This window comes from Monodelphis domestica, chromosome 5 (genome assembly GCF_027887165.1).
Source record: "Monodelphis domestica isolate mMonDom1 chromosome 5, mMonDom1.pri, whole genome shotgun sequence".
NCBI lineage: Eukaryota > Metazoa > Chordata > Mammalia > Didelphimorphia > Didelphidae > Monodelphis > Monodelphis domestica.
The window spans coordinates 120,909,883-120,922,837 of record NC_077231.1 but is presented as its reverse complement, the minus strand read 5'-3'; the positions used below and the strand labels follow the sequence as shown (position 1 = coordinate 120,922,837).

General features: G+C 44.5%; 1 protein-coding gene across 1 annotated transcript in view; it reads left to right on the top strand.

Moving 5' to 3' along the window:
• The window catches only part of CLSTN3 (calsyntenin 3), a 77,979-nt gene extending 66,741 nt beyond the window's left edge, over window positions 1–11,238 (top strand). Inside the window, 4 exon segments of the mRNA XM_056799180.1 lie at window positions 1,359–1,394; window positions 1,396–1,495; window positions 9,759–9,961; window positions 10,207–11,238. Of these exon segments, the coding sequence (XP_056655158.1) occupies window positions 1,359–1,394; window positions 1,396–1,495; window positions 9,759–9,961; window positions 10,207–10,347 (480 nt within the window). The 3' untranslated portion in view covers window positions 10,348–11,238.
• Window positions 11,239–12,955: the final 1,717 nt, after the last annotated feature.

The following is a 12,955-nucleotide window of genomic DNA, read 5'->3' as shown; positions in this document are numbered from 1 at the left end:
GTCATGACCCCTCCCTCCCTCTCTCCTTCCCCTCCCTTTTCTCTGTTCTACCCTTCCACCCTTTTTCCCTCCCTCCTTTCCCTCCCTCCCTCCCTCCCTCCGTCCCTCCCTCCTTCCGTCCGTCTGTCCCTCCCTCCCTCCCTCCCTCCCTTCCTGCCTTCCTTCCTCCCTCCCTCCCTCCCTCCCTCCTTCCTTCTTCCTTCCTCCCTCCCTCCTCCCTCCCTCCCTCCCTCCCTCCCTTCCTTCCTTCCTTCCTTCCTTCCTTCCTTCCTCCTCCCTCCCTTCCTTCCTTCCTTCCTTCCTCCCTCCTCCCTCCCTCCCTCCCTCCCTTCCTTCCTTCCTTCCTTCCTTCCTTCCTCCTCCTCCCTTCCTTCCTTCCTTCCTTCCTTCCTTCCTTCCTTCCTTCCTTCCTTCCTTCCTTCCTTCCTTCCTTCCTTCCTTCCTTCCTTCCTTCCTTCCTTCCTTCCTTCCTTCCTTCCTTCCTTCCTTCCTTCCTCCCTTCCTCCTCCCTCCCTCCCTCCCTCCCCTCCCTCCCTCCTTTCCTTCCTCCCTTCCCCTATTTCATTTACCTAATGTGATTCAATGTTTAATATAAATATTTGATACTAGCTTCTTTCATTAGTTAGTATCTACCTCTAACAAACAGAAACAGTATTACAAAAAAAGAATCCATAACCATAGACATAATATCTATTGAGGTAGAACTAATGGAAGAAGCCCGAACCTTGTATCCTTAGCACTTACGCTTGTTTCTTCCTTCTTTCCTTCCCCTATTTCACTTACCTGATGTGATTTAGCACTTAATATTAAAGGATACAAGGTACTTGCCTCTTCCATTAGTTAGTATCCTTGTCCTAGCTGTGTGAAGTCTTAGTGGGTAGAAGTCACACTTTTATGGGTTGGAGAGTCACCTATGGGTTGCTGAGCTCGTGGGTCCCATTTGGATTGTGCCAAACCATCTTCTCATCCCTCCAGGAGTGAGGAGCATCACAGTGTATGAAGAGGTGCTAAGGCAAGCACGCTACAAGCTGCGACATGGGGCTGCCCTTTATGCAAGGAAATTCAGGCTTTCCTGCTCTGAAATGAATGGCCGATATTCCAGCAATGAGTTCATTGTAGAGGGTACAAGACAAGATGATCCCATCTCCACTTCAGAGCTCCGTCCACTTGGGAGAGCCGGGGGTTGGGTGGCAGGGCCTAGACCTCTAGTTAGTGGGGTTGGGAGTTCCAGAGTTAAGAGGCAGAGGCCTACCTCTGTTTTAGGTAGAGGAACTAAGATGGTAAAAAGTGGGCTTTGGAGTGGGCTTAGGGAAGTCTGAGGAAGGACACTGAAAGGTCCATTAACCCTTTGTCTGTAGGTGAATGTGCTACATAGCATGAACCGGGCTGCCTACCCCCAGCCATGTCCTCAGCTCCCAGCAATTTCTACACCATGGGCACCAGCTACCCGCAGAGATGGCTGGACACAGCATAGCCAGTGCTCACCCAAACTCCAGTAAGTAAGGAGGGCTGGATGGGGACACTGGGTGACCATTCTGGGCCCAGGCCTGTCCCTGAGGTAGGGGGAAAGGAGGGGAAATTGTGGAGGGAGGGATGTGTCCAGACGGCTCAGCCTTTCTGAACTTGTTTCACTTTGGAACCTTGGGTCAAACCCTTACTTTCTCTGGGCCATCGGTTTTCCTCTGTCATCATCTCCAGCCTGATGAGATCAAGTTGGGATTTGGGGCTCCTTGCTGCTGCTGCTGCTGCTGCTGCTGCTGCTGCTGCTGCTGCTGCCACTGCTGCCACTGCTGCCACTCCCTCACATTATGACAGTCCTTAACCTGGTAGAATGTCCTAGTCATCATATTCGTGGCCACTAAATATGGGCTCAGAACTGCTGCTGCTCCCTAGGGGATATAAAATAAAGTCTGAGCTGGGTCTTTACGGGGTTCATATTCAAGACAAGACTAACACAATTTAAAAATAGGGAATGATCAAATGCTCAGCGTCTGTGGCATGCTGGCATGATAATTGTCTCCTTGGGCAGCGAGGTGGCTCAGGCATAGAGTACTGGACCTGGGGAAGACATGAGTTCAAATCTGGCCCTGAGTAAGTTACTTAACCTCTTTCTTTTTCAGTTTCTTCAAGTTCCTCCCTTTTCCCATCCCCCTCCCTTCCTTCCTCTCTCTCTTCCTCCCTCTTCCTTCCCCTCAATTTCACGTTCTTGATAGTACTGATTTCTTTCAAACAAACAAACCTCACCTTTGGTCACAGAATTAGTGCTAGAGTAAGGGCTAGTCAATGAGGTTTCAAATGCTTGTCCAGCATCACACAGCTTTGAAGAATCTGAGGCTAGATTTGAACTCGAGATCTCCTGTCTCTAGGCTTGACTCTCTATCCACTGATACCTAGATGCCCCTATGATTGAGTTCTTAAACAAACCAGAATTTACATCCAAATGATTTGTTGTCCTTCACACTAGTCAACCTGGAAGTATATACATATTAATCAGCTAATAGGATTTAGAGATACAAATTTATAGCGTAGAGACCACTCTACTCAGTCCCCCAGTTTTATGAATGAAGGAACTGAGACCAGGAGAAGGGAAGTAACTTGCCTAAGGCCACACAGGTGAATCCTCCAGTGGATTCCTACAGAATACTGGTTTGATTAAATGGCCTATTCTGCCAGGAGCAGCTAAGTGATACAGTATATAGAGTATTTGGGCCCAGAGTCAGGAAGACCTGAGTTCAAATTCTACATCATACACTTGGCTGTGTGATGCTGAGAAAGTCACTTACCTCTGTTTACCTCAGTTTCCTCATCTGGAAAAGGAAATGGTAAACCACTTTGATATCTTTGCCAAGAAAATCCCAAATAGGGTCATGAAGAATCAGACAGCTGAAAAAAACCACTAAACATCTGCCACTACTCAAAACATGTTTGGAATCTCTCCTTAGGATTTACTTTTAGAACTAATTTTGAACTACACCCCCCCCCCACACACACACAGACTTAGTTATTTTATTAGTCATGAATCTTTTAACAAAAAATGCTATTACCCAGCTTGATCACTCACCTTTCCCACTAGACTAAGATCTAAAATGACCTTTGACTTTTCCTTCCTTCCTTCCTTCCTTCCTCCTTCCTTCCTTCCTTCTTCCTTCCTTCCTTCCTTCTTCCTTCCTTCCTTCCTTCTCTTTCCTTCTTTCTTTCTTTCTTTCTTTCTTTCTTTCTTTCTTTCTTTCTTCTTTCTTTCTTTCTTTCTTTCTTTCTTTCTTTCTTTCTTTCTTTCTTTCTTTCTTTCTTTCTTTCTTTCTTTCTTTTCTTTCTTTCTTTCTTCTTCTTTCTCTCTTTCTCTCTTTCTCTCTTTCTCTCTTTCTCTCTTTCTCTCTCTTCTTCTCTCTTCTCTCTTTCTCTCTTTCTCTCTTTCTCTCTTTCTCTCTTTCCTCTCTTTCTCCTCTCTCTCTCTCTCTCTCTCTCTCTCTCTCTCTCTCTCTCTCTCTCTCTCTCTCTTTCTTTCTTTCTTTCTCCCAATGATTCCATAATTGTTCCTGAGAATCTTCCTTCCTTTAGTTAGTCAGTTGACAATTATTAATTAAGGGCCTGAAATAAAAAAAAGATCTGAATACAAATCTTGTCTTAGACACATTATCTGTGTGATATGGCTGGGTAAGTCAACCCCCTATTTGCTTCAGTTCCTCTTCTATAAAATGGGGACACATTGCAGAAGGAAATAACAGACCTTTCTAGCATCTTTGCCAAGAAAACCCCAAAGGTGGGGAGTCAGACATAACTCAATAGCAGCAATGTGCAGGGTACTGTGCTAAGTGTTAGGAATACAAAGGAAGGTGAAAACATGACTTCAAGAAGCTCACATTCTAAGTAGGGTAAATACTGTGGAGAAAATTGTACAGACAGCTATAGGAGACATTAATAAGAATAATCTCATGGCAGGGAAGGTGCTAGCATTGGGATGGGCCAGGAAAGGCCTATTGCAGAAGCTGACATTCTCACTGAATCTTGAGGACAGCCAGGGAAAGCAGAAGGCAGGGATGAGGATCAAGAGGAAGCCAGAAAAGGCACAGATAGAGTGTCCGTCCTATTTGGAATGGAACAGCAAGGCTGGAGTTGTATCATAGGGGCCATGGAGGAACATACAGTGTGAAAAGGCTGGAAAAGTAGGAAGGGGCCAGGTTGTGAAGGGTTTTCACTGCCAAAGAGAGGATTCTAATTTTGAATCTGGAAGTAATAGGCAGATATCTCAGTTGATTAAGTGAGGGGAGTCAGAGGTAGGGTGACATGGTCAGACCTGTACTCTAAAAATACCATCTTGGCAGCTGAGTGGAAGATGGAATGGAGGGAGGAGAGATTTGAGTGGGGGGAATCAGGTAAAAAGGTTGAATGCAGTAATCTAGGCAAGCAGTGATGAGACCCTGAACTACGGAGGCAGCTGTATGGGAGGAGAAAAGGGGAGATCTACATGAGATGTCCTGATGTTAAAAAAAGACAAGATTTGGCAACAGACTGGATATGTGGGATGAGAGTGAATGAGAAGTAAGGATGACATTGTTGGGTTCAAGTCAATGAGATTAGGAGAATGATGATAGCCTTGACAACAAAAGGGAAATGTGGGGAGAGGAAGGTTTGGAGAAAGGGGAGGAATGATAATGAGTTAATTTGGGACACACTGAAAACATTCTTGGGAAGCCACCATCCAGTGGCTATGTGCAGTCAGAATACAAATGCATCGGCATATTGGCGCAAGCCAAAACATCATGGTGAGAATAAAACTACTGCCAGGTAGGAAGGAAAGCTCCAAAAGACCTTACACAGCCACATTTATGGATTTTGAACAATCCGATGTTTTCTTGGAGGTCCCAGAAAGTAGCGATTCCTTCTTCCTTTTCCCTCTCCCATACCATTGTATGGTTAGGACAGATTGATCTAATTGGGCTGCCTTCTCCTTTGGGGGATGATGCAAATGCCCTGGGGAGCTACCTCTAAAGAGTCTGATCTAACTGGAGGAGGGATCTGTGTGTGGGCTGTGGGACTGGCCAGGTCCCACCTGGCATTGCTGGCTGTTCCCCTGTGGTGTGGGACTAGGTATGTGTATTCAAGGGCAAGACTGTGTGGAAGGATTTTTTCTACACTCTGCTGGGTCTACTCTTCTTGAAGTGTGTGGCTGAGTGAGTGTTTCTAGGTATTATGGGAAGGGGTAGTCTGTCCAGCTCTTTCTATGTCTATAAATTTGCTTCTGGGGTACAGATATATACTAGGAACTGATATAGACTTATATGTAGGCTTGGGTGGCCCATTTATTTTGGGGGTGGCAGTGTATATATGTATTGTGCCCCCTCAGGACTAGATTCTGGGTCTGATGGATTCCTCTAAAAATAGATGGGTCTCTGTGAGCCCAAGTGGAGTCACATGTGTTAGGGTTTCCCATCTACCAGTATGGGCTCTGGGTTATGCCCACAAAACTCTGGAATTTGGGCTGTGGGTAGGGAGATTATATTTATACATGTTTATTTACCTGCCATATGGATATGCACAGTCAGGAGCTAGAATTGTGGTCTTGTATACTCAATCTATGGCCCACATGGCCCTCATTGGCTGCATCTACATGTTTCTGCAAGGGACTGTCTGGGTCACCCAGTTGGGAACAAACTTGGTGATTTTGCAAATATATACCTACTGGGCCATATTGAAGTCACTCACATATTTTCTCAAGGTGATCTTGCTTAAGCACTTCATAGAATGGCTGATCTTGGCAGTCATGAAGGCTAGCAAGTATTCTGTATGTATCTTGTCCCAGGTATGGCCAGTCTTTGATCTTTTGCTGGGATGTGTATCCGCACAGTCTTGGTGGGCTTGAGTCTAAGCCTACATGTGTGCTTTGTTGCTGTAAGCTCAAAGGTCTCAGTGAAGGTCCATGCCCCATTCCGCTTCTCACTGCCCCTTAGACTCCATGCCCCTTGAACTTGGGAATCAATTTGAGGCCTTGGGGCAAGAGTCAAGGGAGGGACAGAGAGGAGCTGGATAGTTCCCAGGGAGAGAATTTATGGGAGCAGAGGCATCAGACTTCACAGAAACCCCGACCCACAAGGAGACACCCACCATCAACTTTCCGGAGAGAGTCCATTTTGGGTAAGTGAATGGAATGGGGAGCTGGATCCATGTTTAGTTTTCCCTATCCTGTACTCATCTGTCTCTTCTTCCTTCAACCCAGAGATGGTGGTGCTTGTCTTTCCCCTATAACCATGGTTCCCTCACATGTTGATGAGATCTTCATCCCGATTCTTCCATTCAGGTCCAAAATTGATCCTAGACTCCTCGGTTCGAGCTAAGCTTGTATAGAGGTGATGCCTACCTGAGGAGAAAGTAGCTGTGATCCTTTGCATGTGCTTTTGGTTGGCTCCACTTTTCTGCTGCCCCGTTTGGCTGCTTTTCCTGTGCTATCCCACCTCCGGAGAAGACACAGAAAAACTGATGCTGTGTCTATCTTTAGAGGTGGGAAATGATTGTTCTCCTTAGCTCATAAACATCCTGAAAATTGGGTGGATTGGATGTTCCTCCCACTGAGCATTCTCCCTCCTCTATTTGTTTATCAATCTCTTCAGTCCTATTTTTTGTCTGTCTCTCATCCCTTAGCCCTATTAAGTGTCTTTGTCAGTGATTTAGATAAAGATCTAGATGCCATATTAAAAACATTTGTAGGTGAAAGAATGCTCAGAGGGCTTAAGAAAATTGTTCAGTAGTTTTCAGTTGTGTCCCACTCTTCATGATCCTATTTGGGGTTTTCTTGGCTAAGATTTTTTTTTTCTGCCCCTAAAGGACTTTGTGCTTTGATGATCAATGTATTGAGACACAGATAAGATGTCTAAGAGTTCAAGTCATTGGAGTAGTTTGCCATTTCCTTCTGCAAGTGTGTCTCCATTTTATAGATGGGGAAACTGATGCAAATAGGGTTGTGACTTTCCCAGGTTCACACAGTTAGTATCTGAAGCTGAATTTGAATTCAAGAAGATGAATCTTTTTTAACTCTAAAACTGGCATTCTAATCCATTATGCTATCTAGTTCCTCTTGATAGTTTGATTTTGACTCTTCATGACTGGGTGGACCATATTATCCATGGAGTTTTCTTGGTAAAGATATTGGAGTGGTTTGCCCTTTCCTTCTCCAGAGGATTAAAGCAAATGGAGGTTAAGTGATTTGCCCAGTCATATAACTAGTATATGAGGCTAGGTTTGAACTCAGGTCTTCCCAACTCCAGGCCCAGTGCTCTATTCACTAAGCTACCTACTCCCTGCCTTTGACAAAATGAGGATTTTAAAAAATCTAAATAGGTAGGAATTATGGTCCAGATCTAAAAATATGAACTTGAATATGGACTAATATAAAGCCTTTAGCTTAAATTCTAATAATCTACTCTATAAAATGTATCTCAAAAAGTCTTAATGCAAGTTTTGTTTTATTTTTTAAACCTTTACCTTCTATCTTGGAACTGAGAGGCAGAAGAGTGGTAAGGGCTAGGCAGTTGTGGTTAACTGACTTGCCCAGGGTCACATAACTAGGAAGTGTTTGAGGGAAGATTTGAATCCAGTTCCTCCTGACTCTAGGCCTGGTATTTTATCTATTATGCTAACTAGCTGCCCCTTGATGCAGTTTTGGTAAGGCTTTTGGGACATCTTTTTTATTCACTCTTGGGGAGGCTTGACTTAGTAGTTCATGTGAAAAAAAGGCTTAAGGCTTTATATAATAGTAACTTATAGTTTCATATACAATTTTTTTCTTGTTCTTCTTTGCATGCGGACAAATTCATATTTACTTATGTTTTAAAGTTCACAATAACAACAACAACAACAAAAGAATGGATAAAATGAAAGATACCCACCAAGGCCTAGAGATTTTGTTTGATCAAAATCTCAATCAGTTGTGAAGTGGCTACTTAAAATACTAATTATTGGAAGCATAATATCCAGAATGGGGAAAGAATAACCCACAAGGCATGGTGGGAAGAGAGAAGGACCCCCTTTCAAATGTTGGCTCTGCTATTTAACTTCCTCTATAAACTTGGGCAATAACCTGATCTTTCCAGACCTCATTTTCCTGTCATATAAAATGAGAGAATTGGCCTGGGTGATCTCTATGGTTCCCAAGCCCTATGATCTTATTCATGCTCATGAGATCACTGGTCCATGAAGTGTACAGAACAAGGATGGTGATGTCCCTAGGCAGCTGGTCAGAATATCTCTAAACAGAACACCACTTTGTCCTGGGTGGTGGCATACCTCTAGGAGCTGACAGATTGTAGTTCATCCAGATGAGGCTGTGGAAGGATAGTCAGAATGGTTTGGACTTTCCAGGCTTCTAAGCTGCCATCTTGGCTTTGCCACCCCCCCTCCCCCATCCAGATGAAGGTAATATAAGATTAATTCATGAGGAGGGTGAAAGGATTGAAAAAAAATCTCATAGAAATTATTTAGAGAACTGAAGATGAAGGGGTATCAGTTGAATATCAATTGAAAAGGTTATTAAGTTTCACAAGGACCCAGAATATGAGTAATGGGACGGGAAGTTAGAGGGAAGGAGATTTTAACTCAATGTAAGAAAGAACTTTCTAAGGAAAGTGAGGTGGCTCAGTGAATTGAGAACCAGGCCTAGAAACAAGGAGGTTTGGGGTTCAAATCTGGACTCAGATACTTCCTAGCTATTCAACTGTGACCAAGTCACTTAACCCCCATTGCCTAGCCCTTACTGCTTGCTCTTCTGTGTTGGAAACAATACACAGTATTGATTCTAAAATGGAAGGGAAGGGAAGAAAAAACTTTCTAGCAAACAGACAAAGGGTTCTTTGCCTGGTCTGTGTAAACTTTCTTTTTTTGTTTCTATTTCACTACCTGCATTTCAAAATAATAGGTTTCTTTTGTAATTCTACAAATTTTATATATCAAAAAACATTATTTTGAGAAGGGATCCATAGGCTTCACTAGATAGCCAAAGGAGTCTGTAGCACCAAAAAAAGTTAATAACTCTAGAATTAGCACTATCTAAAAACAAAATAGGCTGTTCCCTGAGATGGTGAGTTTTCATCGTAGGAGGTATTTGAGCAGAAATTTCATAAATATCTATCTGTCAGGGAGTTCATAGGGTAGATTTCTGCATTGGATAGGCATTTAGGCTTGGAAATTTCCAAGATTCCTTAGAGCATTAAGAATCTATGATTCAGCAGTGGCTAAGACCTGTCTTGCCTCACCCTATTTCCTAGTTTAATCCATTTTACATGTGTGTCCAAGTTGAGGGTCATTGAGTCATACATTTAGAGCTGGAAGAGACTTTTTAATTTTTTTAAACCCGTACCTTCCTTCTTAGAATTGATACTGTGTATTGGTTCCAAGGCAGGAGAGCCAAAAGGGCTAGGCAAAGAGGATTAAGTGACTTGCCTAGGGTCACACAGCCAGGAAGTGTCTGAGGCTAGATTTGAACTCAGGATCTCCTATGTCTAGGCCTGGCTCTCCCTAAAAAAGACTTTAGAGATTATGTAGTTCAATTCTTTCATTTTACTGATGAGGAAACTGAGGCCTAGAGAGGCAACTCACTTGCTCAAGGCCACATGGGTAGTGGGTGGTAGAAGCTGGCTTTGAACTCTTTTCGGTGTTTGGGCTCTCTACTCTGTGTTTATGTCCTTCCCTCCTCCTGCTCTTCTCTCTCTGAATTGCCTCAGGCCCTTTCCTCCATCTCCAAGATCATCTTTTCCCTTTTCCCCCCTCAGTGGTTCCTAGTGCAGCAACTCTCATCATTGTGGTATGTGTGGGGTTCCTGGCACTCATGGTTGTCCTGGGCCTGGTCCGCATCCATTCCCTGCACCAGCGTGTCTCCGGAGTTGGAGGTTCACCAGGGGCTTCAGATGAGCCCAAAGACCCTGACCTTTTCTGGGATGATTCAGCTCTCACCATCATTGTTAACCCCATGGAGGTGAGAGCCATGCAAAAGTGGGGGCTCCAGGGTAACAAGTTAATTCTAGGGAACAAAGGCCGGGGCTGAAACTTGGGCTTTCCAGAAAGCACAGGGCTAAGGGCTGGCAACTGGAGTTGGCAAAGCAGGGGTAGAGGAGAGTGCCTTCGCTGTCATGAAGGCTGGGAGTAGACTAAGGGAGGCACAGTGGAGGAGGAAAGGCTCTAAACTGTATTAGGAGAGCACTCATTCTTTTCTCCCTCCAGTCATACCAGAGTCGGCAGGCATGTGTGGCAGGGGCTGCTGGGGGACAGCAGGAAGATGAGGACAGCAGTGATTCTGAGGCAGCTGACTCTCCCAGCCATGAAGAGAGGCGCATCATTGAGTCGGCCCCACACCGCTACTAAGGCCTCTTCCCCAGAGAGACAGCACCCTGCCCAGGAGAGAAGAGACAAGAGACACCCACCCTGAAAAGAAAGAGACATCTGGAACAGAAGGACAATTAAGAGTGAGACCCCCTCCAGGGAAGTCTCTGGAGGGAGCTATCTTTGGAATCCTACTCTCCTCCCCACCCTCCAATAGTCTCTGCCTGCTCCCTGTTAACCTTTCCTCTGGAGAATCCCCTCCCACTCCCAAGAATCCCCTTTTCCCTAGCAGAACCCAGGATCCTCATATCAGGAAGGGGGAAGAAGGGACCCTCGGGTTGTTTCCTTTGTCCCCCTGGCAGCCAAAGTACAAGTGTTTATGTTCCTTCATTACTGCCAACTGGGCTTAATAGTTCTTGTGAAAAATTATACTTTGGGAAAGGTCAGTAGCCATGAGCTTGAGGGAGTGATGAAAGAAGTCCCCTTGTTTCCCCTTCCTTCCTCTCCCTTTGAGCTTTACTTCCCTCAATGTGGACACCCCTTCCTTCTCTTGGTATTCTTTCCATTTTCCCAGTTTACTCTGGGGAAGAGGGTCCCTTTTCCCTATTTCCCCTCCCCTGTCTCTTTCCAAGGCCCTCCATTCTATTTCTCCCCCCAGTCCCCTCCTCTAGTCTTGAGGTTCTCTACATCCTGGAGATGGGTCAGGGGATGGTAGAAGAGGTGCCCTGGGTGTCTTATATATAATGTATATTTTTTCAATGTTATACTGAACACAGCCCCTGTGTTCCTGTGAGCAGCTCACAGCCCTGTGTCACTTGTCATCATGTGTCAGCTCACAGCCATTGTGTCTGGGATGGGGGTGGGCTAGGGGAATGGTGGGGCACCTCCTGGGGTTTTCAAATAAAAACAACTCAGAAAAAAAATCTCACCCCATGAGCTGCCTCCTGCCTGTGTGATCTTGAATGGGTGGGCAAAAAGAGGGAAAAATAACAGTCCAAATTTCCCCAGGAGGGCTAGTAGAGAAGAGAGCAAGGATGCTATCATTGGATGGGGTGAAGAGCTTCTGATGACTTCCAAAAAATTTCCCATGATCATTTCTAGATTATTTCCCATGATGCTAGACTACTAAGCCAAGTTTCCAATGATAGAATGATGACACTAGTGATTTCTTCCCCATCTCAATCTGCAAAAGGTCACAGATGCCTAGGCAAATGGCTAATATATTTTGATATTCTGGAGGGGAAGAGAGAAGAAAGTTCTCTTATCCTCCCCTTTCCCCCAATCTCATGGGCAGAGGCAGGAGTTTTAATTTTGTGTTACTACTCTCATCTTTCAAAGGAACAGTTTTGTTTGTCTGTAAAATAAGGTTATTGAAATGCATTGTCTAAGGCTCTCTCCCAAGCTTAAAGATCCAAACATCTGTGGGGAAGGAGCTATTAGGGGAAGGGAGGGAAGGACAGGGAAAGATAGTAATAGAGAGACTCTCCAATAACATTCTAGAAACTTAGTGAGTTCTTCCATGACACTGAGAAAAGACTTCAATGTCTGAGGCAATACCATGTGGGCAGAAGACTCAGATCTTATGTCTAGATTCCCTGAGGGACTTTGGGCCCCTGTTAGTTATGTAATAATCCTTCATCCAGGTCCAACCTCCAGGCTTGAGACCTGAAAGTTCATTTTGCAATATATGTCAATGAATGGTTTTCTAGTTTTCTGGCTTGAATTTCTACAGGTCCAAACTAGGTAGGAGGAAAAGAAGATGCTCTTTATCTTTCTTCTGATCCATCCAACAAGCATTCATTAAATGCCTATTGAATGTAAGACCCATAATATGAAAAGCCCTGTGACACAGAGGATAGAGGGCAGATCTTAGAGTCGTAGGACCTTTGTTCTAGACCTGCCTCTACCATTTACTGGTAGGGTAACTGAGCAAGTCATAACTTCTCAGAGCATTAGGCAACTCTCTCAGGATTAAAAATTGCAGAGAAGGTGCCAAACTGCATGGGTAGAAGTTCCAACTGAACTGAATCAGTAGGAACTAACTCCCTAACTCCCATTTCTAAAATCAGGAAGTGTGGGTGATGTGGCCATCGTTTGTGTGGCAGAAATAGGAAAATCGTGATGGCACAAAATGGGCATCCCAAGAAGGCCTCCCCACGCCTTCACTCAGCTATGATATTGCTCCGACCCAGCTATCCTATCCCTCCCTGCTCAGTGGAGAAATTCTTCACTGGGAGATTCCTACACTGGTCTAGTTTAAAGAAAAAATGAACAAAGCCCAGGGCATACCAAAAATAGTCCTTGCCTTGAAGGAATTTATATTCTTGGGGGTAGGAGGAGGTTGGGAGGATACAATATGTGAACAGATTAAGTATATAATATAGCAGGACAATTTGAGGAGGGAGAGACTACTAACTCTTATCAGGAAAGGCTTCCTGTAGGTGGTGGCATATGATGAGCCAGGTTTGAAAGGAAACTAGGGATTCTAAATGGTAGAAGTGATGAAGGAGTACCTTCCAAGCACGGAAGCATGGTCAACTGTCCATGGAGGTGAAAAATAGAATGATGAGATTAGAAACCAACAAGTAGTCTTCCACCTTTCTTGGGTGTTGTGTATGATACCCACATCTCACACAGGATTTGAGTGGTT